At 36.4% G+C, this 26,760-nt stretch overlaps 1 protein-coding gene across 2 annotated transcripts in view; it reads right to left on the bottom strand.

Annotated features, from left to right (window-relative positions):
• Positions 1-24,970, bottom strand: part of LOC128226575 (chromosome-associated kinesin KIF4-like) — a 28,307-nt gene extending 3,337 nt beyond the window's left edge. The window contains exons 1-26 of one of the 2 annotated variants that reach the window (XM_052936522.1): positions 24,861-24,970; positions 21,458-21,680; positions 20,923-21,116; positions 20,080-20,157; positions 19,019-19,185; positions 18,524-18,618; positions 17,553-17,678; positions 16,456-16,687; positions 16,163-16,256; positions 15,380-15,516; positions 14,809-14,914; positions 13,874-13,948; positions 13,310-13,501; positions 10,596-10,699; positions 9,253-9,397; positions 8,900-9,094; positions 8,303-8,419; positions 7,586-7,729; positions 7,013-7,116; positions 4,707-4,756; positions 4,297-4,376; positions 3,647-3,829; positions 3,171-3,245; positions 2,146-2,226; positions 926-1,063; positions 372-449 (exon numbers count right to left, since the gene is read on the bottom strand). In XM_052936522.1, the coding sequence (XP_052792482.1) occupies positions 372-449; positions 926-1,063; positions 2,146-2,226; positions 3,171-3,245; positions 3,647-3,829; positions 4,297-4,376; positions 4,707-4,756; positions 7,013-7,116; positions 7,586-7,729; positions 8,303-8,419; positions 8,900-9,094; positions 9,253-9,397; positions 10,596-10,699; positions 13,310-13,501; positions 13,874-13,948; positions 14,809-14,914; positions 15,380-15,516; positions 16,163-16,256; positions 16,456-16,687; positions 17,553-17,678; positions 18,524-18,618; positions 19,019-19,185; positions 20,080-20,157; positions 20,923-21,116; positions 21,458-21,680 (3,213 nt within the window). In that variant the 5' untranslated portion in view covers positions 24,861-24,970. The remainder of the gene's footprint in view (positions 1-371; positions 450-925; positions 1,064-2,145; positions 2,227-3,170; positions 3,246-3,646; positions 3,830-4,296; positions 4,377-4,706; positions 4,757-7,012; positions 7,117-7,585; positions 7,730-8,302; positions 8,420-8,899; positions 9,095-9,252; positions 9,398-10,595; positions 10,700-13,309; positions 13,502-13,873; positions 13,949-14,808; positions 14,915-15,379; positions 15,517-16,162; positions 16,257-16,455; positions 16,688-17,552; positions 17,679-18,523; positions 18,619-19,018; positions 19,186-20,079; positions 20,158-20,922; positions 21,117-21,457; positions 21,681-24,860) is intronic. The other variant, XM_052936523.1, reaches the window with a different exon arrangement.
• Between the last annotated feature and the right edge of the window lie 1,790 nt (positions 24,971-26,760).

Here is a 26,760-nt window from a genome sequence, read left to right as displayed (position 1 = left end):
AGATTTCAGACAAATGGGTCAAAATAGTTATTGAAAAATAGAAATATGTTTCAAACAAATATTCTCAAATTAAAGGCATGTCCTGTCAGCGACATGAGTTTGTAAACACAAAAATATTATTTAATTGACATTTTGCCATTGCGTATCATCTATGGTTTGTCATTTTACAGCGTGTTGACCATTGAAAATAGTGGAAATATGGCTTATCATGATGATTAATAAAAACTACACATGTCTAAACAATCAATCTAAAATAATTTGATAGAAACTATCAAAATACATTGAAAATGTTTATTGTGCGGTAATAGAAATTGTAAAACCTCTGAGACTAAGAATGTAGAATGTTTGTGTGTCATCACACAACTATATACCTTCAACTTTGGAGAAACCAATGTGGATCGCTCTCCCATTGTATGCTTGACATGCCCTTTATCAACCTTCAGAGTTGGCTGTAGATAAAAAATGACATGTTTGTCATTGATGTCTAGAGCAAAAAAAACCCTCATTTTTCAGATGTTTTTTTTTTTAAGTAAAAATGCATGTGGTGATTATATCATACCAGTTGTTTACTTTGCATATACAAATATGTAAACAAAACTATTTTCAATGTGTCTATATGTATCAAGTATTTATATCTTAGCAATTGTCCCTGACTTAAGAGCTTCATGTCACCAAAACAACATTAACACCAAGTTTTATAATAGTCCTGTAAACTTATTTTCTTGTTACCTGGTAATGACAGAATTAGTTCATCTTCAGCACTCCAGTGTGTTCATAACCTATATAATACCCTGAGGTGCCGAGTCAGTGAATAAAGTCAAACTTTTTGAATATCACAAATGCAATAACCATACCTCAACCTTTTTCTTCCTAAATCAAATACATATTTATGGATAAAATTGTTGTAATCCCTAATTAAGCATACCTTTTCTCTAGGGAACTTAAAAGGTGAAGAGCTCTCATTTGCAATAGCGTTATGGCCGTCACCATTTTCATCAGCATCCAAGTTCAATACTGGCATTAAGGCAATTTTTTTATCGGTATACATAACCTTTGTCATTTGCTGTAAATATAAAAGCATGTTTTATAGTGATCATTATTGAAGGATTCCTGCATATACAATATGTGAGAAAACAAGGTAATCCATGAACTGCTTACAAGAGCACCACGAAGAGAAAGTCAACACTCGTCTGTTCCTGTATTGATTTTCCATTGCAACAAGAAGGATAACTTGACAATTATCAAATTCAGAGTGAAGGGTCTGACTTTACTTTTAAACATCATCTTTGGCAACAAGTTTCATCTTTGGCAACAAGTTTCATTTGAATAGTTTTTGCACTACAGCAGTGCCATGAACAACAAGGATATCACAACATTTTCTCTTAAAAAGATTTCATTATATTTATATAAGTGACGAAGGGCATATGGCATTTCAGGTTGAAGGACTTTCTCTTATTACAATATGTCTTGACACACATTCTGAAGAGTTTGATCATATGAGCCGAGACAATAAATATTCCGATAAAATCAAAATCAGGCTCCACTGACCACTATGTGTGAACTTGACCTTTGCAGTGAGAGCACAAGTGCCTGTGCCACACACTTTCCCATGCTGAATTATAATTCTGTAATGTTTGATATCGACATCCGTTTGAAAGGGTCAAAGTAACAGCTGGGACACAAAATTATCTTATGAAATCACTACAGAGATTCATTACTCACTTAAGTGTGACCTTGACCTTTTGAGGTAAGAAAAACAAATGCTATTTGTGACACACCTTCCAATGCTGCTCTACAATTAAACACAGTTGGATCAAAATCTGATTGAAAGTAACAAAGTTTCAAGCTTAGACATGTTTGTTTTTTCTAACAGATCCCTTTCAAGCTTCATTGACAACTAAGGTGACCTTTTATGTTTGACACACCTTCCCTTTATGTTCTAAAATCTGATTGAAAGTGAAAAAGTAACAGCTGAGATATTTGAGATGAGAGCACATATGCAATACTTGACACAGTTTACAACGTAGCTCTATACTTAAAAGTAATAAAATTACAACTTGTTACAAGTTACATTGAAATACAATTTTAACAGACAAACTGACAGTACCACAATATGGGAAAAAAAAACAACCTAAGGTAGAATACCTTTTCTAAGTGTATACAGTCAGGACAGGAGCCGGCAGGAACATTCTTGAGCTGTTCCCTAAGTTGGTCTATCTCCGCAGTCTGAAATAAATCGAAGGTTAAAACCAAAATCTTCACATAAAGAAATTATAATGATATAATCTCGAAGCCCTGCAATGCCACGAAACCAGGTTTTTAATTTGGGCAATCAGAAATAATAGCCAATTAATTTTTGGAATGAGTGACGAAAAAGAAGCAGCCTTTATCATTGCTTTTATCAAAAAGTTACGTTACTAAAAATTACTTTAGTTAAGTATCTCATTTGTTAAGTTTCCATCAATACAACCCAAGCTTACTTTTTACATAAGCTACCTACACACCAACTTTCATCGCTATCCATCAATTCAAACTTTAGTTATTGGGTGGAAACCATTTTTCTATTTTAAGTCATAGTAACCTTGTCCCCACTTCACCCAAAATCACTCCCACACTAGCTCTTCAAATAAACTACCTACACACCAACTTTTATAACCATCCACCGGTTCTAGATTAAGTTATTTGGGGGAAAGCATTTTTTAGTATAAGTGACCTTGACCCCCCACCCCCCTCAAAAAGCAATCCCAATGAAGCTCTTCACATAAGCTAAGTACACACCAACTTTCATCCAAAGATGTTCTGACCAAATTTGGTAATGATTCTACAAAGGCTTCCAAAGTTATTGAGTGGGCAACATACTGGATGCCGCCTGCCCACCGGTATGCAGCAGGTAAAACTATATCCAGTTTGGTTTTTAAAAAATATAAAATTCTGTTCACATAAGTCAGAGTATTAAAGATTTAACAAAAGAAAATATGAGAAATCTTCAATGAAAACCGATTTCCAAGCATGGCAATTTTAAGGTCCAGTATGATGTTAATAAATAAAATCTTAAAACAAACTACAATGTAAGTCATGAAGCTGTCACAGCAAAAGTTACAAGTTACAAGTTGACAAAATGCCTGTAAGAATTTCTCACATCACTCTGACACACAAACACACACACACACCTGTTTTGTAAGCTTCTTGTCTACTTCTTTCCTGGCATCTTCAGCCTGCTTACTCTTGGCCAGCAAGACCTCGATCTGAATTAAATCATTAATAGTTGTTGTGATTCAAGTTTACAATAGCACTGCCAGTGTTTGTCTACCTGCATCAGGCCACGTTTTGCTTAAATCTTGATTTTACCAAATAGAACTATATTTTTGAGATAATTTAATTCTTGTTAACATTACACAAATTATACCAAAACGAAAATAGTAAACTTAGCTTAATCCTTTGATTTTGGACTTTCAGGAAATCTGGGCCTGTTGTCCTCAGTATGTCGTGAGGCACAACTGACATATACAGGTAGTTTGTATAATCTAAACTAGACAGAGGTCAACATTTCCAATAATTATGAAAAATCATGGACAATGGAAAATATGCCTTGCGTGTTGCCTCATACTGATCACATCTATATTTCATTATTCATTATCAATCCCACCTGTTTGTCCTGTTTGGTCCTCAGTTTAAGCAAGTCGTTGGCATGCCGTCTCTTCATCAATTCAATCTTCTCTTCAAGTTCCTCCATGTACTTTCTGTTGTCTGCGCTGTCCTCCTGCTGGCACTCACGCGCTTCCTCAAGGTCAACACGCACACGAGCATTATCTGCTTTGAACGACACTGCCTGGATAGGACATGGTTAACCAGTTTGAATAGATTCCCACTACACATTAACAAGGATAAAACCATTGTCCACTTTGAATGATGCTAAATTTAAAAACAGCATTACTTTAGAAATATTAATTTGCCAATATGGAGAAGATTATCGCCCATTTTGAATGACAAGGCCTGGATAAAACAATGTTGAATGGTAACCATGAGGTATATTACTCTGCAAGTGCTGGTTGAATTTCAAGGTCATCACATATGACATTTCATCTGTATACTGATTTGTCGTCATGCTGGAACTGAACTGACTTCTTATAATAAATTCATTCACAAGTGTATGTGTTTTAACCAACCATCACAGCATTTACTACAAAATTTAAAAAAGTGATAAATGAATCTGGTAATCAAATATCATCTCTCCTTAGTCCAAGTAACATGAGTAACATGCTGCATGCCATTGTATTAGAAATGGTAGTATCTAACCTGGTCCATGAGCCACTTAATGGCAATCTTGGCCTCCATCATGGTGTGCAGGTTGGCCTTTGTCGACTTTCCCTTACCCTCTAAACATAAACAGTTCATACCTTTAGCTAAACATAACATTGCTTTTAAGATCATATATAGGGTGATATGTTTGTAAATTAATACTCCACTAAGGACTTCACTGGATTGATCAGTCTCCAAAGTAATTTTGCAAATTGTCAGGCTTGTTTTGCAGGTTTTTTTTATGATGGACAACTGGCGACTAGTCAATACCCATGAAGTTCTTAAAGCTGCAATCATTATGCTGGTTCTGCTACAATATCACTTATGATTTTCAAGAACAACATATGATAGCTTCCAATTACATATTAACATTAATCAATATGTTAACATTAATAACATTAACACACCTTGCTCTGCATCGAAGATCTTCTGCTGTAGATCAGAAATCTGCACATTTCTGAAAGACAGCAATTCAAGGGTACTTGATTACACATAAACCTCATGAAGGCTTTATTAGTTGGGGAAAATATAAACAATTAAGTCTATGTTTTATGTCTTTGGCGTTTACCCTGTGCTTGTTTCTGTAGCTTTTCATATACTGGTACGTACTAAACAGAAGTCTTCCACATTAAAATTACCAGTAAGTTTTGTATTTTCTTTCACACAAGGAGTCAATATCCAAGATAGAGGAATAGTGTTTTAATTCATGTAAAACAAGTGACTTGTCCTTTCACTTAAGAACCTGGATGTAGTTCTCATTTGGTGGCCACTTATGCCAAATTATTTTGGTATTCAACCATGCATGGCAGTCATGGACCTACCACTAACGACTATTATCAGTAGAACATAAATAGCAAATCTGACAATGGGTCCAGGTGTGGCACGCAATATTTTGTCATCTTATGGAGTTCACCAATGACAAAATATTTCCAAATCCCACCCGAGTGACAAAGCTATAGGCCAAACACAAACCACTAGCATCAGTAAGGCTTATCAGGGATGTGATTGACCTGGCAGCTGGAGGGCTGAAACATTTTCAGCCATGTGTTTATGGGGTGCTCTTTGGGTCAAAAGAGCACTGCTGTAGAAAAAAAAAGTTGTCACAGTATGTGACGAATGCCCCCGAATGTGACATTGACCTATGAACAAGGTCAGTACATGAAAAGTTGATCTTGCCTTTACATGTCAAATACATATGGCAAGTTATTTTAAATTGCCTCTGAACATAAAAAAATACCACCCATATTTGACAACCTCTTATGACCTTATATTCAGCATTCCATTGTGAATAAACACTAAGTGTGACCTTGACCTTAGAGGTAGGGACATGGGTCCTGCATGTGACACATCGTCTTGGTATGTCGAACACATGTGGCAAGTTATTTTAAAATCTGTCCATACAAGAAAAAGTTACAGCCCGGACAAGACAACCTATACTCTATGTCCTTTTAGCAGCATTGTGAACAGACACCTTAGTGTGACCTTGACCTTAGAGGTAGGGACACGGGTCTTGCACGCGGCACGTCGTCTTGGTATGTGGAACACATGTGGCAAGTTATTTTAAAGTCTGTCCATACAAGGGAATGTTGCAGACCGGACATGACAACCTATACTCTATGTCCTTATATGCAGCACTCCATTGTGAATAAACACTGTGCCCTTGACCTTAGAGGTAGGGACACGGGTCTTGCATGCAACACGTTGTCTTGGTATGTGGAACACATGTGGCAAGTTATTTTAAAATCTGTCCATACAAGGGAAAGTTACAGCCCGGACACGACAACCTATACTCTATGTCCTTATATGCAGCACTCCATTGTGAATAAACACTAAGTGTGACCTTGACCTTAGAGGTAGGGACACGGGTCTTGCACGCGACATGTCGTCTTGGTATGTGGAACACATGTGGCAAGTTATTTTAAAATCTGTCCATACAAGGGAAAGTTACAGCCCGGACACGACAACCTTTGCTCTATGTCCTTATATGCAGCACTCCATTGTGAATAAACACTAAGTGTGACCTTGACCTTTGAGGTAGGAACATGGGTCTTGCACGCGACACGTCGTCTTGGTATGTGGAACACATGTGGCAAGTTATTTAAAAATCTGACCATACAAGGGAAAGTTATAGCCCGGACACGAGTTATTGAGCCTCACACACGGACGGACGGAAGGACGGACGGTGTGATTTTAATATGCCCACTTTCGGGGGCATAAAAATGGCTTTTAGAAGCTCTTTTGAGGGCTCTCCTGACTTTAAATTTGAAGCAAACTGGAATATTTGGAATATTAACAACTGAAAGCAACCAAATAATTTTTTTCAGGTAAAAAAAAAGATTTTTTTTTATTTATTTATTTTGATTTTTTTTTTTTGGGGGGGGGGGGGGGGGGGGTCTCTGGGGCCATAAGATCCGCGGAATTGCGCGAATCCGCGGACAAATCACATCCCTGCTTATCTAGCACAACTGACAAAGTTCTGAGGCACACCTTCACCTTGAAGCTAGGGTCCAGGGTCTTGGGCATGGCATGTCATCTTATGATGGTCCCTACTGTCTTATAGCTTTCAATGACAACGTTATGGATGGGACACAGAAGCAGTACAGACGAACGTGAAGAAAAGTGTGATTCCTACATAGCCCCCATTGGGCTCCTGACTGTACTATGAGAAGCGGAGGTTTAATGAACAACTGAGAGCACTTATCCCTTATCGTACCTGATTTCAATCTGCTGTTCGAGGTGCTGTATCTTGATCCTGACGGCCTCCTCCTCCAAGCTCACCTCCTGCTTCACACCGCTATCATCCAACAAGCCAAGTTTCTGAAGGGTATTTTAGTTAATGGTAATTTCACTTCTTTCCTTCGAGAGGTTTCAGAACACTATTGGTACTTGTAAGGGTACTTGTATCTGTCGGCTATACTTTGTGCACCTTTTCATTCAGTTATTGTACAAGTTTAGAATAACAAGAAAGATGGCATGATGGAAGTGATATTTGTGAGAATCAGTGAGTCTATTAGTACAAGAACTGTTACGTGTATGCGTAGCTACACCTTATAGTACACATACTCAGGGTATATTACAAGCATTCTGTTAACACGAACAATAACTACAGTACAGGTACATTGGTGTGTTTTTTTATTAAACATTAATCATTACTTTCTTTAATAGTATCACACAAACTAAAGGATCACTGATCAGCTTAAGCTTAACTGTAGCCATATAAGATACTGGCTTTATATAGTGTGTGTAAACCATTTTCTGTACTTATAAACCAGTAAAAATACCCCACCTTAGATGGAGGCCCATCTCCCAAAGATTCCTTAAGTTGTAGTAGCTGTTCCACAAGCAGTTTTCTATCCTGGAATTGGGACTCGCGATGGTATTTCGCCTCCATAATCCCAACCTTGACATCCATCTCATGACTCAACCATTTCTGTAGTCAAAGGTAAGTCAAAACTAGAGCAATCACAGGAGTGATGAGGGCCCAGAACGATAGCATATTTGAAAGGGCTTGCATTTTGAAGGCATTTTATAAAGTATTAAAACAAGAATCTACCTATTAATCGTCATGCAATACACATGTACTAAATGTCATAACTTCAAAGTATACAAAAGCCCATAACTATGACAATATTTAAGCATGCATTAAAAAAGTCTATTATAACTGTGAGCAAGTAAAGAAAATTTAACTACCATAAATAACAGTTTCCTAGTTATAAACAAAACCATAAAAAATAGTCATAATTCTAAGTATATGGACGGCCATAAATCTGACCACATTTTAGCATCATGTTACCGTAAGAAGGTAAAGAAAGTATGACTTTGATATTTTAAATGACTGATAAGTTATTAACAAAATAAATCCCACAACAATTGTGATAAGACTGACAGGTTGATTACTATACGGCACCAGACAAATTTTGGCCGGCCCTCATGAATCAATGTTCAAGGAGAACCACAAAATGTTTATTTTTTAATATTTACATCTCCTACCAGTGGCACTTACCCGGACCCTGTTACCAATGGTAGTGTTATCACATTTTTCAAACTTCTGATTTCGCTCTTCTAGCACTTTCTTCTGTTTGGCCATTGCTTCCTTAAGCCGCCTGTTGGCTGCTGCAGCCTGCAATGCGTTGTGAACATTCTCATATATTGTGTCAAATGTGGTGCATGGCTTTTTGTTTTTGGTCATTTTCAATCTGAGAGCCTACATAGACATGAACCAACTTTAAGCACAAGATAAGAACACGGCCCTTGAATGAACCAAGGTGCGTACCTCAAAATGTTTAAACCATAGTGCTAAAATTTGCTATTCATGTATATTGTCATGGAGAACTTGAGTTCAAAGTGCAATGTGAATGTTTATAACAGATTCTAATTTTTCATTACAAAAGAAAACAAATACCACTGCAGTTGTGCTCATTGAAGATAATTTTATGTTTCATTTGACTGGATCTGAACACCAACTCCATTAGAAGCTCAATATCACTGATTCTCCCCTCCCACATCACTGACTCCTGCCACATCACCAATCACCGACTCCTCCCACATCACTGACTCCTCCCACATCACCGACTCCTCCTCACTGACTCCTCCAACTTACCTCTTCAGACTTCCTGTGCAGTATGGTCTGTGTGCGCTGGTTTTCCCGTTGCAGGTTCTGAATCTCAAACTGCCTCTTCCTATCCTTCTGCTGTAACTGAAGTACCTCCTTGTCCTTCTGTTGGCGAAACTTCCTCCAACTGTCCGAGTCCTCCTTCATCTGTTTCATGAGTTTCACTCGTGCCTGCTTCAAGGCCTGCAACAACAAATCATAAAGGTCAAACCTTTGTGACCTTTATTTGACCTTGTACTTTTGTTGGTGATCCTTTTACTTTTTGTCTTACTTTACATCCGCAAAGAGAAGTGAGTTTTGTTATTACCCAATACATTCAAAATAAAGCTCAAACCACTCACAAGTATCTCTGTGTTCATCTTAGTGGCCTCTTTCTCTTTCTGTTCCTTGAGTTTGAGGAGTTTCTTCTGCTCCGCGAGCTGTTTACGGAGGTCAGACATCCGAGTCTCCAACTCCATCATCCGCTGACGTCTCTGCTCACTCACCCTGCCAACAAGACATTTGTGTAACAAATTCATTCTAAAAGAACATGTTAAATGACTTGAAATGTTTTGGAGATGGTTTACCATAAGGACTGTTCCAAACAATATCTATTTTGTTTTAATGTTCATTTACTTAATAGCCTTCTACTTGGCCACAGTGAAAAAGTTGCTGCAAGCTGCCGGGAACAAAAACAAACATAGTTTTATAGGCAACCAGAGATACAGTATGATATAAGAATTTAGGTTATAAACACATGTATTTATTCAAACACTCTTTTTTCTTAATAACCTTGTTTGTTTTACTGTGAAATCATTAATGTTCGTGGGCATGAAATTTCGTGGTTTGCCGAAAAAAGACAATTTCGTGGGTACTTGAATTCGTGGATTTTCATTTTTGAAAAAAAATTGAAGATGCGATCGTCCTAGATCGTTTGCATAATATCCACGCGCTGGCCCGTGATTTCCGTCTTCTACGTCACTTGGTTTATGACACTCGCTAATGTGGTACGACATGCCAATTAGTGCATATACCCATGTCACTTATCGACTTAATTGGGAATAAATGTAATAAAAGAAGATGTACCCTGATCATAAATACAGATAGGGGAAGCCATTGAATACCAATTAAGAATTTTGCAAACTGTGAAAACGCCGAAAAGGTGCGTATATTGTCACGTTCGGTGCTTAGTAACCTTCAATATACTAGTAATCGATTAATTATTTTATTAAATAAAAAAATTGAGTATGGACACTCATCACGCACATCTTGTAAACTTGCAGATTTTCATTAACAGCACACGTTTAAACACTGCTTATAACTGTCATTTGCTGCATAAAACACATTTAATTGATTTGGTTCGTTATTTGTTAAAAGCAGTTATAATATATTAACAGAATAATGATCGTAAGTTATACAGTGAGACAGATTTTAACACTGTATACTGCGACCTCTGTAAAGAATATACTATGTACGTAACAAGGCAATTGAAAAAGTGAATAAAGGGTTTATATTTTGTGGGATCTTGAATTCGTGGATCACCCAACCCACGAAAACCACGAACATTAATGCCCCACGAACATTAATGATTTCACAGTATACTTGAATGTAATTCCATGCCTCTTTGTGCGGAATAGCAACCTCAAGTATGAGTAACTTAAATCTTAGTTTAATGTTACTCCAATGCCCCATGTGAAAGCCTTACTTGCTAGCGGCAGAGTGAGTTCGTGCATCTTCTAGCGCCACGTTGAGTTCACTCTTCTCTGACTCCAGACCACTGATCTTTTCTTCCAACTGCTTCATATTCCCCTGATGTGAGAAAGTTTCATGTTAATACCTGTATCGTCAATGGGTATCAAGCTATAATCAACTTTTAAGGTTTGGCACAAAGACAACCACTTCAACTTATCTGACAAAGAGATGGATCTATACTTCACAACAAAGAGATTGAAATTGTGTATAACTTTGCATGGTAAGGATTGGTATTAAACTCAACTGGTAAATTTAATAAGATAACAAGAGCTGTCACAGAATGTGACATTGACCTATGAACAAGGTCAGTACATGAAAAGTTAAAGATCAAACAAATACATATGGCAAGTTATTTTAAATTGCCTCTTAACATTAAAAATACCACCCATACTTGACAACCTACATTCTTATGTCCTTATATTCAGCATTCCATTGTGAATAAACACAAAGTGTATCTTTCACCTTAGAGGTAGGGACATGGGTCTTGCACGTGACAGGTCGTCTTGGTATGTCGAACACATGTGGCAAGTAATTTTAAAATCTGTCGATACAAGAAAAAGTTACAGCCCGGATATAACAACCAATACTCTGTATCCTTATATGCAGAACTCCATTGTGAATAAACACTTAGTGTGACCTTGACCATAGAGGTAGGGACACGGGTCTTGCACCCGACACATCGTCTTGGTAATTCAAACACATGTGCCAAGTTATTTTATAATCTATCCATACAAGGGAAAGTTACAGCCCAGACACCACAATCTATACTCTATGTCATTATATGCAGCATTTCATTATGAATAAACACCTAAGTGTGACCTTGACCTTAGAGGTAGGGACACGGATCTTGCACGCGACACGTCGTCTTGGTATGTTGAACACATGTGGCAAGTTATTTTAAAATCTGTCCATACAAGGGAAAGTTACAGCCCGGACACTACAACCTATACTCTATGTCCTTATATGCAGCATTCCATTGTGAATAAACACTAAGTGTGACCTTGACCTAAGAAATAGGGACACGGTTCTTGCACCCGACACATCGTCTTGGTAATTCAAACACATGTGCCAAGTTATTTTATAATCTGTCCATACAAGGGAAAGTTACAGCCCGGACACGACAACCTATACTCTATGTCTTTATTTGCAGCATTCCATTGTGAATAAACACTAAGTGTGACCTTGACCTAAGAAATAGGGACACGGATCTTGCACGCGACACGTCATCTTGGTATGCCGAACACATGTGGCAAGTTATTTTAAATTCTGTCCATACAAGGGAAAGTTACAGCCCGGACACGACAACCTATACTCTATGTCCTTATATGCAGCATTCCATTGTGAATAAACACCTAGGTGTGACTTTGACCTTAGAGGTAGGGACACGGTTCTTGCACGCGACACATTGTCTTGGTATGCTGAACACATGTGGCAAGTAATTTTTAAAATCTGTCCATACAAGGGAAAGTTACAGCACGGACACGACAACCTATACTCTATGTCCTTATATGCAGCATTCCATTGTGAATAAACACCTAAGTGTGACCTTGACCTTAGAGGTAGGGACACGGTTCTTGCACGCGACACGTCGTCTTTGTATGCCGAACACATGTGGCAAGTTATTTTAAAATCTGTCCATACAAGGGAAAGTTACAGCCCAGACACGACAACCTATACTCTATGTCCTTATATGCAGCATTCCATTGTGAATAAACACCTAAGTGTGACCTTGACCTTAGAGGTAGGGACACGGTTCTTGCACGCGACACGTCGTCTTTGTATGCCGAACACATGTGGCAAGTTATTTTAAAATCTGTCCATACAAGGGAAAGTTACAGCCCGGACACGACAACCTATACTCTATGTCCTTATATGCAGCATTCCATTGTGAATAAACACCTAAGTGTGACTTTGACCTTAGAGAACGGGACACGGTTCTTGCACGCGACACATCGTCTTGGTATGCTGAACACATGTGGCAAGTAATTTTTAAAATCTGTCCATACAAGGGAAAGTTACAGCACGGACACGACAACCTATACTCTATGTCCTTATATGCAGCATTCCATTGTGAATAAACACCTAAGTGTGACTTTGACCATAGAGGTAGGGACACGGGTCTTGCACCCGACACAACGTCTTTGTATGCCGAACACATGTGGCAAGTTATTTTAAAATCTGTCCATACAAGGGAAAGTTACAGCCCAGACACGACAACCTATACTCTATGTCCTTATATGCAGCATTCCATTGTGAATAAACACCTAAGTGTGACCTTGACCTTAGAGGTAGGGACACGGTTCTTGCACGCGACACGTCGTCTTGGTATGCCGAACACATGTGGCAAGTTATTTTAAAATCTGTCCATAATATTCTGAGTTAATGAGTCGGACGGACGGACGGACAGACGGTGCGATTTTAATATGCCCACCTTCGGAGGCATAAAAAATCATTTAGCCAAATAGTTGAGGATGCTGTTTCTTGCATTGTGTAACAAGATTGAAAACAAATAGGAAGCAATCGAATAAGGGATGACAACAAACAAAAAGTTCTTCCATATAGAACTTTTCTTGCTTTCTGTTCCCAACCTAACCTGACACAATCTCGCCTATCTTGGTAGGATCATTGTTAACTGGCAAGCTGTTCATTCTCTGTCCTAAAACAAACCTTATATTCTTCCACAATCTCGGCCATCTTGGTATCATTCATTGTGATCTGGTTGGCTATTCGTTCTTTCTTTTCCAGCATCTTGTTCAACTCTTGTAGCTCAGAGTTCTGTTTTGCACGCCTCAGGGTCTGTAGCTTGACATACTCTTTCGACTCTGGCGTATCAAGGCCATCTGGTTGGTCTACATCAGGCTAGCAATAAAAAAAAATCTCATGTTTTTTTAAAAATTGAGCTTGTAATACAGATCTAAATAAGTTTTTTTTAATTCATCCCCCTAATTCAGGAGTTATTGGAGCTCCCAAATATTGCAATACATCTTTAACCATAGTAGTGCTGTTCCATATTCATGCATAAGGTGCATCTTCCATTTTGAATCATGCAGCTTTGCTCTAACATAAAGTTATCATGGAAAACATTGTTCCCGTAACAGAAATTAATATGGAAATATTCCCAAAGAAAGCTAGGATCTCTTTCCCCAATCATGGCAACTCTCTGTAAGGGAACACATTTAATTGCTAGTAAATGACAAATTGACAAGTCTAAACATATCATAGCACACCCACCTTGACATCCATTTCCTCATCTTTATCATCATCATCATCATCTTCTTGGTCTGTGGTGACCACATCTTCGGAATGCTAAAAAACAAATTATGCATGCATGGGTAAAGACTGGGTATTAACAATGACATATCTACGATGAATCAGCTTTTATATTGTACGAAAAACAAAAAGAAGTAGTAAAAAAATTTAGAGGCTAAAGTGACATACTGGTAATCACAAGAAGTGCAAAGCTGTGAATAAAACCTACATGTACGAAGTCCTAAGCTTGGAATGAAACCTACATGTACCAAGTCCCAGGCTCGGAATTAAACATACATGTACTGTGTCCCAAGTGTGGAATCCAACATAAATGTACTGAGTCCCAAGCGTGGAATCAAACATACATGTTATGAGTCCCTAGCTTGCAGTCAAACATACATGTACCTAGTCCTAAGCTGGGAATCAAACACATGTACCAAGTAGGTTACCCGTACACAAAGACATGTTCCTGCATTTTGGACATAAGTGACCAGTGCTGGAGAAATTTCAATCATGGAAGATGAGTCATGCGAAATAGCTACCCAATTTAATATATCTTAATGCATTCTATTCAGAAGTCAATAAACCTGCTTGCATTTGTGAGTGAATATCGAGATCGGGCGAGTGAGAACTCAACCAAACTTGTGTGCCTGGGCGAGTAGGATTCTTAAAAAAACAACACAAATCCATTTTATTTTTTAAAATAGGTTAATTGTGAAAACGCAGTTGCAAGCCTCGTTACCAGACTTCAGCACAAGCCCTTGAGTCCAAATTACCTCGGCTCCAGAAACTTAATTCGATTACCAACATGCTCGCATGACAATTACAACCATAGAATAAATTGAATACTTTTTTTACAACCATACAGCTGTAAACAAACATTTACCTTGAAATTAAACATGAGTAAATGAAATTACCATAGATTCATGGAGCTTGTTAGCGAATGTTTTCAATTTGGCAAGCTGTTCTGCAAGTGCAGGGTTAGGTTCAACCAGACTGGAGCTTAGGAGGTCAAAGTCCACACTGAAAACAATAAATAGACTCAATGATGAGTAATAATTAGATTTTTTAGACTTAATACTAGAAAGTATTTTGAGAGAAATAATGGAAAAAATGCTACACAAGTTACTGATGCCATGTTTTGTAGTTATTTACACATATGTATGTTTAAAAAAAGAAAGAAAAGATATTTGAAATCATTTTAAATTTCTATTTTGGGCCTAAGAGGTTTGTTAATATGGACCCTGGGGTCATATTCATATTGACATTAAACATCTTCAGTCATTTTCTTAAGTTTAGTATCCCTCTATCACATCTAACATATGTGATAATGGCTAAATAATTTATGAATTTCATTGCCTTTATTGTAAAAACATCATTTGATGTTAAAAACACATATTTTTCCTTATATTTGATTTTGAAAATTTGAAGAAATTGACTTAAGATGTTTTATACCAGCCCTGGTTCACTGAATGCGCATGAACCTACCCAATGCTCTGTTCAAGTTCCTTGAGGCGTTCCCTGAGGCGCTCACACTTCAACTCCATACGGACGGCTCTCTCCGATGCTGTCACTGCCTGGTCCAGCGTGTTCTGGAATTCTTTAGATAGGGTCTCTATCTCTTCCTTAGAGAAAACAGGAATGCTTGAATGAAATAACTGATAAAGACACAATAATAATACAATCTTAATCATGTCATTCGAAGTGCAGGTTTGACTGTCAGTTGTAGTAGTAGTACCGGTAGTTCCTCATGTGTTTCAAAGTCCAGGCTTATCAGTAAACTATCGTAGTAATTCTAATATACAAAATTAACTTGATAAGATAATAGCAGATAATAGTTCCATTCTTGTAATTCAAATGGACATGACGGTAAAGATCATTTTTTGTTATTATTGCTGGTGAAATCAATTTTTTGAATAGCCAATTGGTCTGACTAGTAACATAATGGTGATTTGTCAATGATAAAAACTGTCATGTTATACTGGTAGGCCTAGATTGTTCTTTCCTTTATGAGCTCATCAAACATTAATCATTTCAGATATTCTGTTTTTCATTCTCATCCCTACCAAATCCATGAAAATCACTGCCCAATCATATCTGAATGGCCAAATATTCACCAAAGAGTCACCAAAAAGTGCTAATTTTTTGGGGGAAAAGGTTAAAATGTACAAATATCACATCCTTCTTTATTTAAAAAAAATAATCAACCCAATTACACCCTTTTCAACAAATTTAAATTTGAATCTGAAAGTCTTGTTTGTCTGGTATTACCTCCAGTTTAGCACACTTCTCCATGTATTTCTGCAAGGTCTCTTGCAGCTCCCTGTTTTTGTTCTGAGCATTGATATCTATCTTTTCCACTTCCCTGTTAACAAGATATATATATTAACGTTACATTAATATATATCTTAACTGCTTGCAGCCAAAAATGAGCATTTGCTTGCAATCTCTGAGGTTTTAAATCACCAATGTAATAAAACCAGGAATATCACTCGGTAAAAATAAAACCATTGCAAAATTTAAATGTATAGAAAACATCTCTAAAATACACCGAAAAAACCTACTCATCAGGCATGTCGCCTATCCCAGCATGTATAAGCTTCATGGTGAGTTGTTGGACAGTTGACTTGAGCTTCATTATCTCAGCTGTTTGTGGGTCCCAGTTCACAACTGGTTTATTCTTGATCTTACGAGCTCGGTCGGCATAACGCAGCGTGTTGAGGGTCTCCTCCATGTTACTATCAGCTGGCGACACACATGCGATCATCACGGTGTAGGAGTTTCCACCAAGGGAGTCTTAAAAAATTGAGGTAAATACATGAGTAAATTACATGTACTTTCAAATTAAGGTACATGCTATACTAAAAGAGAACTCTCATATTTACCAATTCAGTACTTCTTGAGTGTGGGATTTAAATTGGCTTAAAAATGTTAAAAAAAAATAAATCTATTTTCAGGATGCAGCTTATCAATGTACTAAAGCAAAAATACTGGCAAATGCATTTCTGATCAAGTAAACAGTTGAAATATTTAGCAGTGAAATTTACACAAGTCCCAAAAGAAATAAAACGTATAAAACTGCTCAAGGCCAATAGAAAAAGTAAAAATCCTATGATTCATAAAGAGTTTTACTTGCATGACTTTGTGTTATTTAAGCATAAGAATATAAACTTGATTTCTGTGAAATGAATTTGTAACCAGTAGGCAGTACCCATCATGTTTCTAGTTAAGGTCACCATGAGCTTGACCTTTGACCTACAACACAATATCAATAGGGGTCATTTCCTAAGCCAATAGGCATTCCAAGTTTGAGAACCCTTAACCCAAGTCATTCAAAAGCTATGAATAGAAACAAAAGTGTATGGCGGACTGAGCGGATGATACTGGACAAGAAACTGTTATGAAGGTTGTCTCCGTGGATGACACTGGACAAAGTTACCGTTATGTAAGGCCGACTACATGGATGAGGCTGGACAAAGTTACCATTATAAAAGGCAGACTGTACAACACTGGACAAAGAAAATGTTATGCACGGCCAAAGCCCCGGAAGACACTGGACAAGGTAACTGTTATTTGTCAACTATGCTTCACAAGTGGCACAAACCTTTCCTTTAAAAAACTGTAGCACATGTACTGCAAATAAAAAGATTCTCCATCTTACCCTGCAGAATCCGGGTGAGCTTGCTATCCCTGTAAGGGACATGCGGCTTTCTGTTCGAATTACTCTCATCTCCTAAGACGCTAATCACGTTCCCCAAACAAAGTAAACCTTTGTTTATGTTGATACCTAGGAGAAATTCAATACAACACAATCAAAAAGATAACAACATATAGAAGATAGGTGCTGGACATTGGTCTCACAAATAAGCTACCATTAAATTCAAAAAACTCATTTAATTTGACAGCCACACAAGTCATGTAAAATCAAATTACCAATAACAACATATTCTTTAAGAACCCTGCAAGCAGATGTGAATTGTCCTTGTTATCATGTGTACAAGTTACACATGTTTGAAGTTGTTAACAAGTTACACATGTTCGTAGTTGTTAACAAGTTACACATGTTCGTAGTTGTTAACAAGTTACACATGTTCGTAGTTGTTAACAAGTTACACATGTTCGAAGTTGTTAACAAGTTACACATGTTCGTAGTTGTTAACAAGTTACACATGTTCATAGTTGTTAACAAGTTACACATGTTCATAGTTGTTAACAAGTTACACATGTTCATAGTTGTTAACAAGTTACACATGTTCATAGTAGTTAACAAGTTACACATGTTCATAGTTGTTAACAAGTTACACATGTTCATAGTTGTTAACAAGTTACACATGTTCATAGTTGTTAACAAGTTACACATGTTCATAGTTGTTAACAAGTTACACATGTTCATAGTTGTTAACAAGTTACACGTATTTGTAGTTGTTAACAAGTTAAACAGGTTTGTAGTGGGTTACAAATAATACATGTTTGTTGTGGTTAACAAGTTATGGGCATCATTTAATAGTTCTTTCCCACAGCCACAATCAGCACTAAAGGTTTGACAATACATGAAGCTATTTTCTTTTAAAAAAAACAGACTTGTATGAAATTTGTTTCAAAAAAAACAAAAAAACATTGTTTTCTATTGACCTTCCTTCAGACGTTCCCCCTCCGCATGCGTTTTTTTAATTCTTTCAGAACCAGCAAGATCCACCAGCTGAAGTTTCACTTTCCAGAAGTCATTGCTGTCAATTGATAGAAAACAGTTATCATACATGTATGTACATTTAATATATATGTTTAAGCTTCATCTGTAAATGGAAATGAATCAATCTCAAGAACCTGCATATTTCTGTCATAATAATAATGATATAATTATTCCATCCAATGTTTATACACATATATTTATCAGTTAACTCTCTGATAATTCTACAGTTAAAGTTGATTGTTAATAATAAGAAGAATAAAAACATAAAAAAGTGCTCCATCATGATATATAAACAAAAAACATCTTTAATGTTCCAATATTCATTAAGCTATTCATTATCATAAACTTATTACTTAACAGTGGAACTTAAACTACTAGCTTGGAAATGTAAAAGGACAACACTGAGGAGGGTAAAATTTAACATTATTATTACCAACCTGTCCTCCTTGTTGTGTTGCTCGATGTAAAGACTGAAGATGGCATGAGATCGACTCGAGGTTTGGTTCATGGCGGTGGCAGCAGTGGTGCGGTTGCTGCATCCCTGCTCCAGCAGTGCCATGATTTCCATTACAGAGTCAACAGACTGTTCTTTGAGGCCTGGCAGCTGGAAATAGCAGGACATTTGAAAAAGTAACATACATGTACATTATAATTGGATTTTACTGAATAGAGCAAGGTTCATGAACAGATGTTTTCCAATCTATTTCACTAAGTTCCGTTCCCCTACCAGGAGCCAATGTACCCCTCTCCCTACAAAAAAACAAAATTGAAACTGGCCCAAAGCTCTAGAAAAAACCTCTGAGTTATTATGAATGATCATAATTCAAATAAGGTTGCACCTCTCGAGACATGACATAATGGCCTCCACACACAGAACACACCCTCTTTCAGACCCACTAGCTTGAAATAACAGTGCATCACAAGGGTCTCATTTTCCTAGCATTTGGCAGTCACTGGACTCATACTTCTTGTTTTGAGGCTTGTTTGAGCACACACAAGTGAGGAGCCTGATATATCCAACATGACAATCATCATTTTCTTCCAATGTTCCTAATTTGTTGAAAGTTTCATACTAAATATTACATAAGCCCTGTAGGACGTCAGTATGTTCAGCAATGTACATCGGTAAAAAATCATAATCAACAATCAAGGATAATATTATCAGTCAAGAAATTTCAGTCAATTTTTCAATCAAAATCAAAACTGTTTTAAAAACGTTAACAGTTTGATTTTAAGAAGAATATCAAACGATTGATATTGTTGTTCTACACGATTTTTTATATTTTTAGAGAATACCACCACGTTGTGATAATCAATTAAGTGATATTTCAAATTGATTATCAACAGCCGAGTCTTATACTATCAATTTTCTACAATACATGACCATAGACTTATCCATACTGTATGCAGTTTATAAAATACATTCAGACATCTACATAAACATTCATAGATATGAAAAAAATACATGTAATAAATTGTTGGGAGATATGTGTTTCACCTTAATTACACCATTCTCCTCTCTGATGACCAAGCTTTCTTTTTTCTCCAACAGGTCCTGCAGCTCTTCATTGATAATCTGAAAGAAATTGTGACATTTCAAACTCAGGGGTTTTCTAGTACCCACAATTTCTTTCTTAGTACTACTACTCACATCGCCTGCCCAAACGATTTCTCGTACAAAAACATAAACAATATGTATTCATCTAAAAACTTCCAAAGGGCAATAACTTTTACAATATTTAATTTGTATTTATACAACTTGTCACAAAAGAGCACATTGTTCCTGTGAAGAAGTTCATGAAGTTCAAAGTTGATATCTTCAATGTTTGTAAAACATTAAAATAATATCAAAAAGTAATTTGGTAGATGGTCACCTAAGGAACATTTCTTTAAAATTATTTTTTGATCAGGCCAGCATTTTCCATAATCATAGACAAAAAGTGAAAAGTAGCCACGCACCCTGGCTGCCATTTTTTTTTCAAACCAACATAGGGTAAAGAATTTTGATAGAGGGTCACCTAAGGAACATTTCCATGAATTTATTTTAAAATCAGGCCAGAGGATTCTGAGAAGATTTTCAAAGCTTTTCTATTGGTGGCAATAGCAACCACAGTTCTGCATGGAACCTTTTTCATTGCAGGAATCTGGAAGAGAACCACCCAAGGAACATTCCTGTGAAGTTTGGTTGAAATTGTGCCAATGGTTTTAAAGGAGAAGTTGTTTGAAGAAAAATGTTGACAATTGACGACAGACAATAACCCTATCACAATAGCTCACACTTAGAACTTTGTGTTCAGGTGAGCAAAAAATAGTGTCATAATGAATTATTACACTGACTTACCTCCAGGTATGAAACTGCAACTTTGAATGTGCAGTTTTCCCGATCATTGATGGTATTAAAAATTTCCTGTACAATTCTAGGGATGATTCCCATCTTTTCAGGGTCCATCTTGAGTGAATCTTCATACCCTCCCCCCATCGTGAATGTTTTGCCAGACCCAGTTTGGCCGTAGGCAAGGACGGTAGAGTTGTATCCTAAAAGTTAAAATAGCCATTGTGAAACAAGACTAGAAATGTATAATTGGATTATGAATTGTTAATTGATTTTCATGTAAGTAGCAAAGGTTAAAATTAAACAAGTCTGACAAAACTTGAAAAGTTATACATTTTATTTATTAATATACATATATATCCCGGTAGGGATTCTTTAGGGTAATACTTATAGCAAGGTTAAAGAAATAACCCATTTGATATCCTTGCTTATAGAAACATATTATTTATAGACAGACTTAATACCATGTAGTATGTTTTATGCACTTATCATATTTTTACAGAACATTTTTTATTGCAAACAAAAACATGCTTTATATGAATACCTCTAAATATGTGTTCCACCAGAGGTTTGACTGCTTCTTCATAGACCTGTGCCTGTGGATCATTCGGCCTGAACACAAAATCAAATGTAAAAGTCTTGTCCTTTCCCAGTAATATTTGGGGCTCTAGGGGGATAAAGTTTAAACAAACTTGACAGCCCTCGTTGTTTTCCTTCTGTATCAGTGGCCGCGCCCTTACGGCCACTCTGAGTGGGATAACAGACATCTGAAAAATAGATAGAACAAGTTTAAACATTATACTCTTTGAATTGAGTCAAAAGCTGCACACTTCATTTATATGCATACATGTGCAAAAAATCCATGACTCAATTACTCCATGCATAAAAACAAGAGATCCAAAACTCTAACCAGTGTTTCAATTAACAAAAGCAAGGGACGGAAAAGTAAGTAAAATTACTGATTGATCAAACACTAATTTAACTGATAAAAGTTGCGCAAGTTTTTCACTGGCTTTGGTTACAGGGCATTTTATTTTTTGGTAAAATAGCAGATGAAAACTTGACGCGTAAATAAAAAATCAGAGGGAAAACAATAATAAACTTATCAAGAGGCTACTTATTACTTGGTCTAGATTTAGTACTGTTCAAAACATTGAGCACATAATTATACATGAATATGCTATATGTTAATATTAAAAATCACTTTATTATATTACGTACCTATAAAGTTTATCAATACTCATGGTTCATGATTATATGCAATATTTAATACACAATAAAATATATTTCATGACTGGGCTTTTTTCGTAGTGGTCATTTTGGAAATTATGCCTTTTTGACACAAATTTGCAAAAGTGTAATGATTTATGTAAGGCCTGTATTTCATGTGCAGGCAGTCCATGTATGATGTCAACATCTTGCTACCTATCCTTATTTAAAAAAAGAAACTGTATTCCATGTGTCCAAAAAAAGAATGTCTTGACATTGCTTAGACATCATATAAATGAAAATCATGTGCAAATGCCGGTTTCATTGCAAGAATAATCAAAATCAGCAGAAATCCGTAATAGCACACACACACACAAACAGTGTCTGCTAAAAACACCATATAGGGACATTTAGCTTGTGTAGTCTAAAATAATAGACGTGTTATACGTGATTCTTTCAATCCCTAACATCTAAACGGGTTTGTGCAAAAACTGGGTGGGTTTGAAAAATATTGAAATTGTATTTAGTGAAGTACTTTATGTTTGAAATGGATAATAAAGGTTTACATTAATATTTGACCGTGTAAGTACAAAGCTATTTTGCACAAAACAAGCATTAAATGCATTAAAACACATGATCTACCTTTCCAATAAAACGAAACTTGACTGACACAGACAACAATTATGCCAAGCGGAACAACTCGACCCAATCATAATAACTTGGCCACCTCCGACAAGCTTCGTGATAGACCTTGTAAATACAATCAAAACAACTCGGCCATGACCGAAGTGCTCCGATTGTTGTAAAACTGTGAACTGCAGCCTTGCGTTATGTTTTGACAGAATGAAATGAAGAAAACCCCATCAAACTTATAATTATTCGTTGGATATTTATTTTGTGTGTACAGAACTAATACAAAATATCATTATCTAGTAATATTTTTTGTTTTTATGATATTTTATGGACGCAATATGCTTTAACCCGGAATCCCGGTTGGAACAACTACCCACTTTTGGTACAAAACAATGTATATGTGAAGGATTTGCCATATCAAAAATCGTAAAAATATTACGTACTATTATTTGGACTATTAACTTGTAGAAATATTGCCTTGTTATTATAAGATGTTATTTTAATGAATGAAAAACCAAAAACACACACATATTTACTTATTCTACATATATTTTTCTCTGGCTTTTGGTTGGTATTTCATGTGCATGCTGATAAACCCAACCAACACAAAGATGTTTGATGCAGAGGCACATTTTGGGTTGTTTATCACTTCATGAGACGTACTTGTTTTAGGCAGCAGTCGGATGGATGCTCTTGCCTGGATTAATCAAATCCTGCCAGATCAAATCATAGAACTTAAGGGTCCATAATTATCCATTTTGAAGTGCTTTAAATAAAAACCTTGGAGGGAAAATGCGCACGGTGTAGGGCTCAAACCCACGACCGCCAGAACACTAGTCTAAAATAATAGACGTGTTATACGGGATTCTTCCAATCCCTAACATCTAAACGGGAATGTGCAAAAAACGGGGGTGTTTTAAAAATATTGAAATTGTTTTAAGTAAAGTATTTTATGGTTGAAATTGATCATAAAGAGTTATATTCATATTTTACCAATTAAGTGAAATGTTATTTTGCACTAAACAAGCATTTAGTGCATTAAAACAAGTTGTTTACCTTTCCAATAAAACGAAAGCTGACTGACACAGACAACAATTATGCGAAGGGGAACAACTCGATACAATCGTAATAGCTCGGCCTCCTCCGACAAAGCTTCGAGATAGACCTCGTATTTCGTAACAACTCGGCTATGGCCGAAATGTTCCGAGCGATTTAAAACTGTGCCCTAAAGCCTTGCAGGTGCCCTTCATGTATATATCGTTATGTTTTGACAGAATGAAATGAAAAAAAAGCCGTCAAACTCATAATTATAAGTTGGATATTTATTTTTTTGTGTACGGAACTAATATAATATAACATGATCTGGTAATATTTCTTGTTTTTATGATATTTTATAGACGCTATATGCTTTAACCCGGAATCCTGATCGGAACAACTACCCACTTTTGATACTAAACAATTTGTACTTGAAGGATTTGCCATATCAAAAATCTAAAAAAAATCCGTCAACGTACAATTATTTGGACTACCAGAACACTAGCACGGAGCTTTAACCAAATGAGCTAACCGGGCAACTGGTTCTAGCCCACACATACCACACTCCTCTCCCAAATAACTTTTTAAGCTGTCGGAGGCACTCCTGCCGTTTACCGCTGCCACCAGTAAAGTAAACAGTAGTAAACCTTGGAGAAAAAGTGCGCCCGGGCTCAAACCCAGGTCCGCATGAGCACTAGCATGGAGCCCTAACAAACTGAGCTAACGGGCGGCTGGTTCTAGCCCACACACACCACCAGTGTTCTCAATAAGAACCAGCTGGCGGTCAAAATTGAGTTAAAATTGCAACTGGGCTGGTTCAAATTTGGAAAATTAAATGAATTTTAACTAGAATAAATAGAAGCAGGTCGGTTACTTTACTTTTTGAAACGGTTCAACTGAAAGTTATTGAGAACCCTCCACCACAGTGCAGTGTGATAATTTATTGGTAAACAAAAGTTCGACTAAAATGGATTGATCATGTAAAAATGATAAAAAAAAACTTGATATACTGTACGTTATATTATGTGATACAGTACTAATATCACAATACATGAAAAATTGAAGATTACATTCTTTATGTAGATCTCAAATCAATTATGATAGATATAACCATTTGTTATAAATAAGTATTAAATTTAAATAAATGATTTTTTTAGTTTTGAATATCCCGGTAACCGGAAGTATGCTTGCTTGGCTACACAATATGCTGTGTAATCGATTAAACCGGTTACGTATAGCTTATAGGCTAAATTCGACTCTTATTATTCAGACTGGGAACCGGGCGGGGATGTTCTTACGATAATTTTATACCCTTTATTAAACATAACATGTAAATTGATAACCACAATCATATTGACTGTTATAAGAAGGCTTTTCTTAAATTATGTGATTTATAATGGATATGCACGTGTACAGAATTGGCGACTGACGTGACCGTATTAAGTCAAATATAACTTCATACAATCATTATACACCCACTACTAACGACATGAACGACTTCGTGGATAACAAGCCAGATTGCAATAAGAAAAAAAAATGTGTTTTTTTGTTTTTGTTTTGTATCCTTTTAAGGGATAACATTGATTAGTCAGTACCAGTATGCCAAAGATGCTAAACGAACTTCAACGCAACAGGGCTATGTTAACCTCCAGTCTTTCATTGATAGCCCCATATTAACCATAACGCTATATGTTGATGCCTGGTAGGGAGTGAAAATCGGACAAAAGTCATAATTGATCATCAAAATTATCGAACGAGCCATTTTGATTAATCATCGATTATATAACCAAAACTAAATAAGTGAATGAATAATAAATCGTATCATGGACCATGGATAAGTATATATATGTACATCAAGTTAATGAATACATATTATGTTTTTTGGTGTTTGTATTATATATTGTTGGTGTCAAAACATTAATCCAGTAAAAATACTCTTAAACGTTCAAAACTCTTTACCTGAAAACAATATTATCAAAATCAAAAGATTTGTCAGTACCGTTTCCGTTTTGTATAAACACTTTTAACATAGACATGATACATAAGTGTCTAAACGAGATCACTTTTATTTTTCAGTTTATCGAAGTTTTATAAGACTATTTTGCAATGTTAGCCCAACGCACTAAATATCATGTTGTATGGTGAGGTAGAGGAGTTTTTCTATTGATGTTCAAATCCGAAATCAAGGACGTTAAAGTTCTGGGGTAACATTGTATAATAATGAGGTGAAAAAATTGAAGTGAATATAACTAAAGAACGCTTGCATCCCGAATCTTGATATAACTAGTAGATGACCCCTTACGATTTTTGGATTAGTAGGTCAAGATCTGAGTCACGGTGACCTTGAGGGAAAAACGGTTTCCGCTCGATAACTTAAGAATACTAAGAACTCAGGAACTTCATATGGTATGCCAGTTGGTTAAGCCTAGTAGATGACCACTATTGATTTTCAGGTCAGTGGATCAAAGGTCAAGGTGACATTGGGTCAAAGGTCAAGGTGACATTGGGGGGGTTAATTGCAGTTTCCGCTGAATAGCTTAAGAACGCTTGGACACAGGAACTTTGCACTTGGTTGGCTAGTTGGTATTGATTAGCAGATGACCCCTATTGATTTTGATGCCAGTATACACTTTTGTTTATTAATTTCTGCAAATAAAACCCTTACAAATGATACAAAAAATGTCCATATGACACAGATGCCTTCACTTTCCTTGCTTCAAAAGCAAGGGCAATAACCCTAACTCTGACCCATAGTCGATCAAAATTACTAGTTGCAAAACAAAATATTGAGTGCATAGAAAGCCAATACAAAACTTTCCATCTCGAAAAAAAAATGCCCACCGTACATGTTATGACATTTGTTTCTATTTTTAACAACAGTGACCTTGCCCAATATGCATTATTTTAACTACGTCAATGGCCATAACTATCCTGGGCAAAGTTAAAAACGAAGCCCCAGGTACACTTTTC

The sequence above is a fragment of the Mya arenaria genome, chromosome 3, assembly GCF_026914265.1.
Source record: "Mya arenaria isolate MELC-2E11 chromosome 3, ASM2691426v1".
Lineage (NCBI taxonomy): Eukaryota > Metazoa > Mollusca > Bivalvia > Myida > Myidae > Mya > Mya arenaria.
The sequence above is the reverse complement of the archived record's forward strand: the minus strand, read 5'-3'. Positions and strand labels throughout refer to the sequence as shown.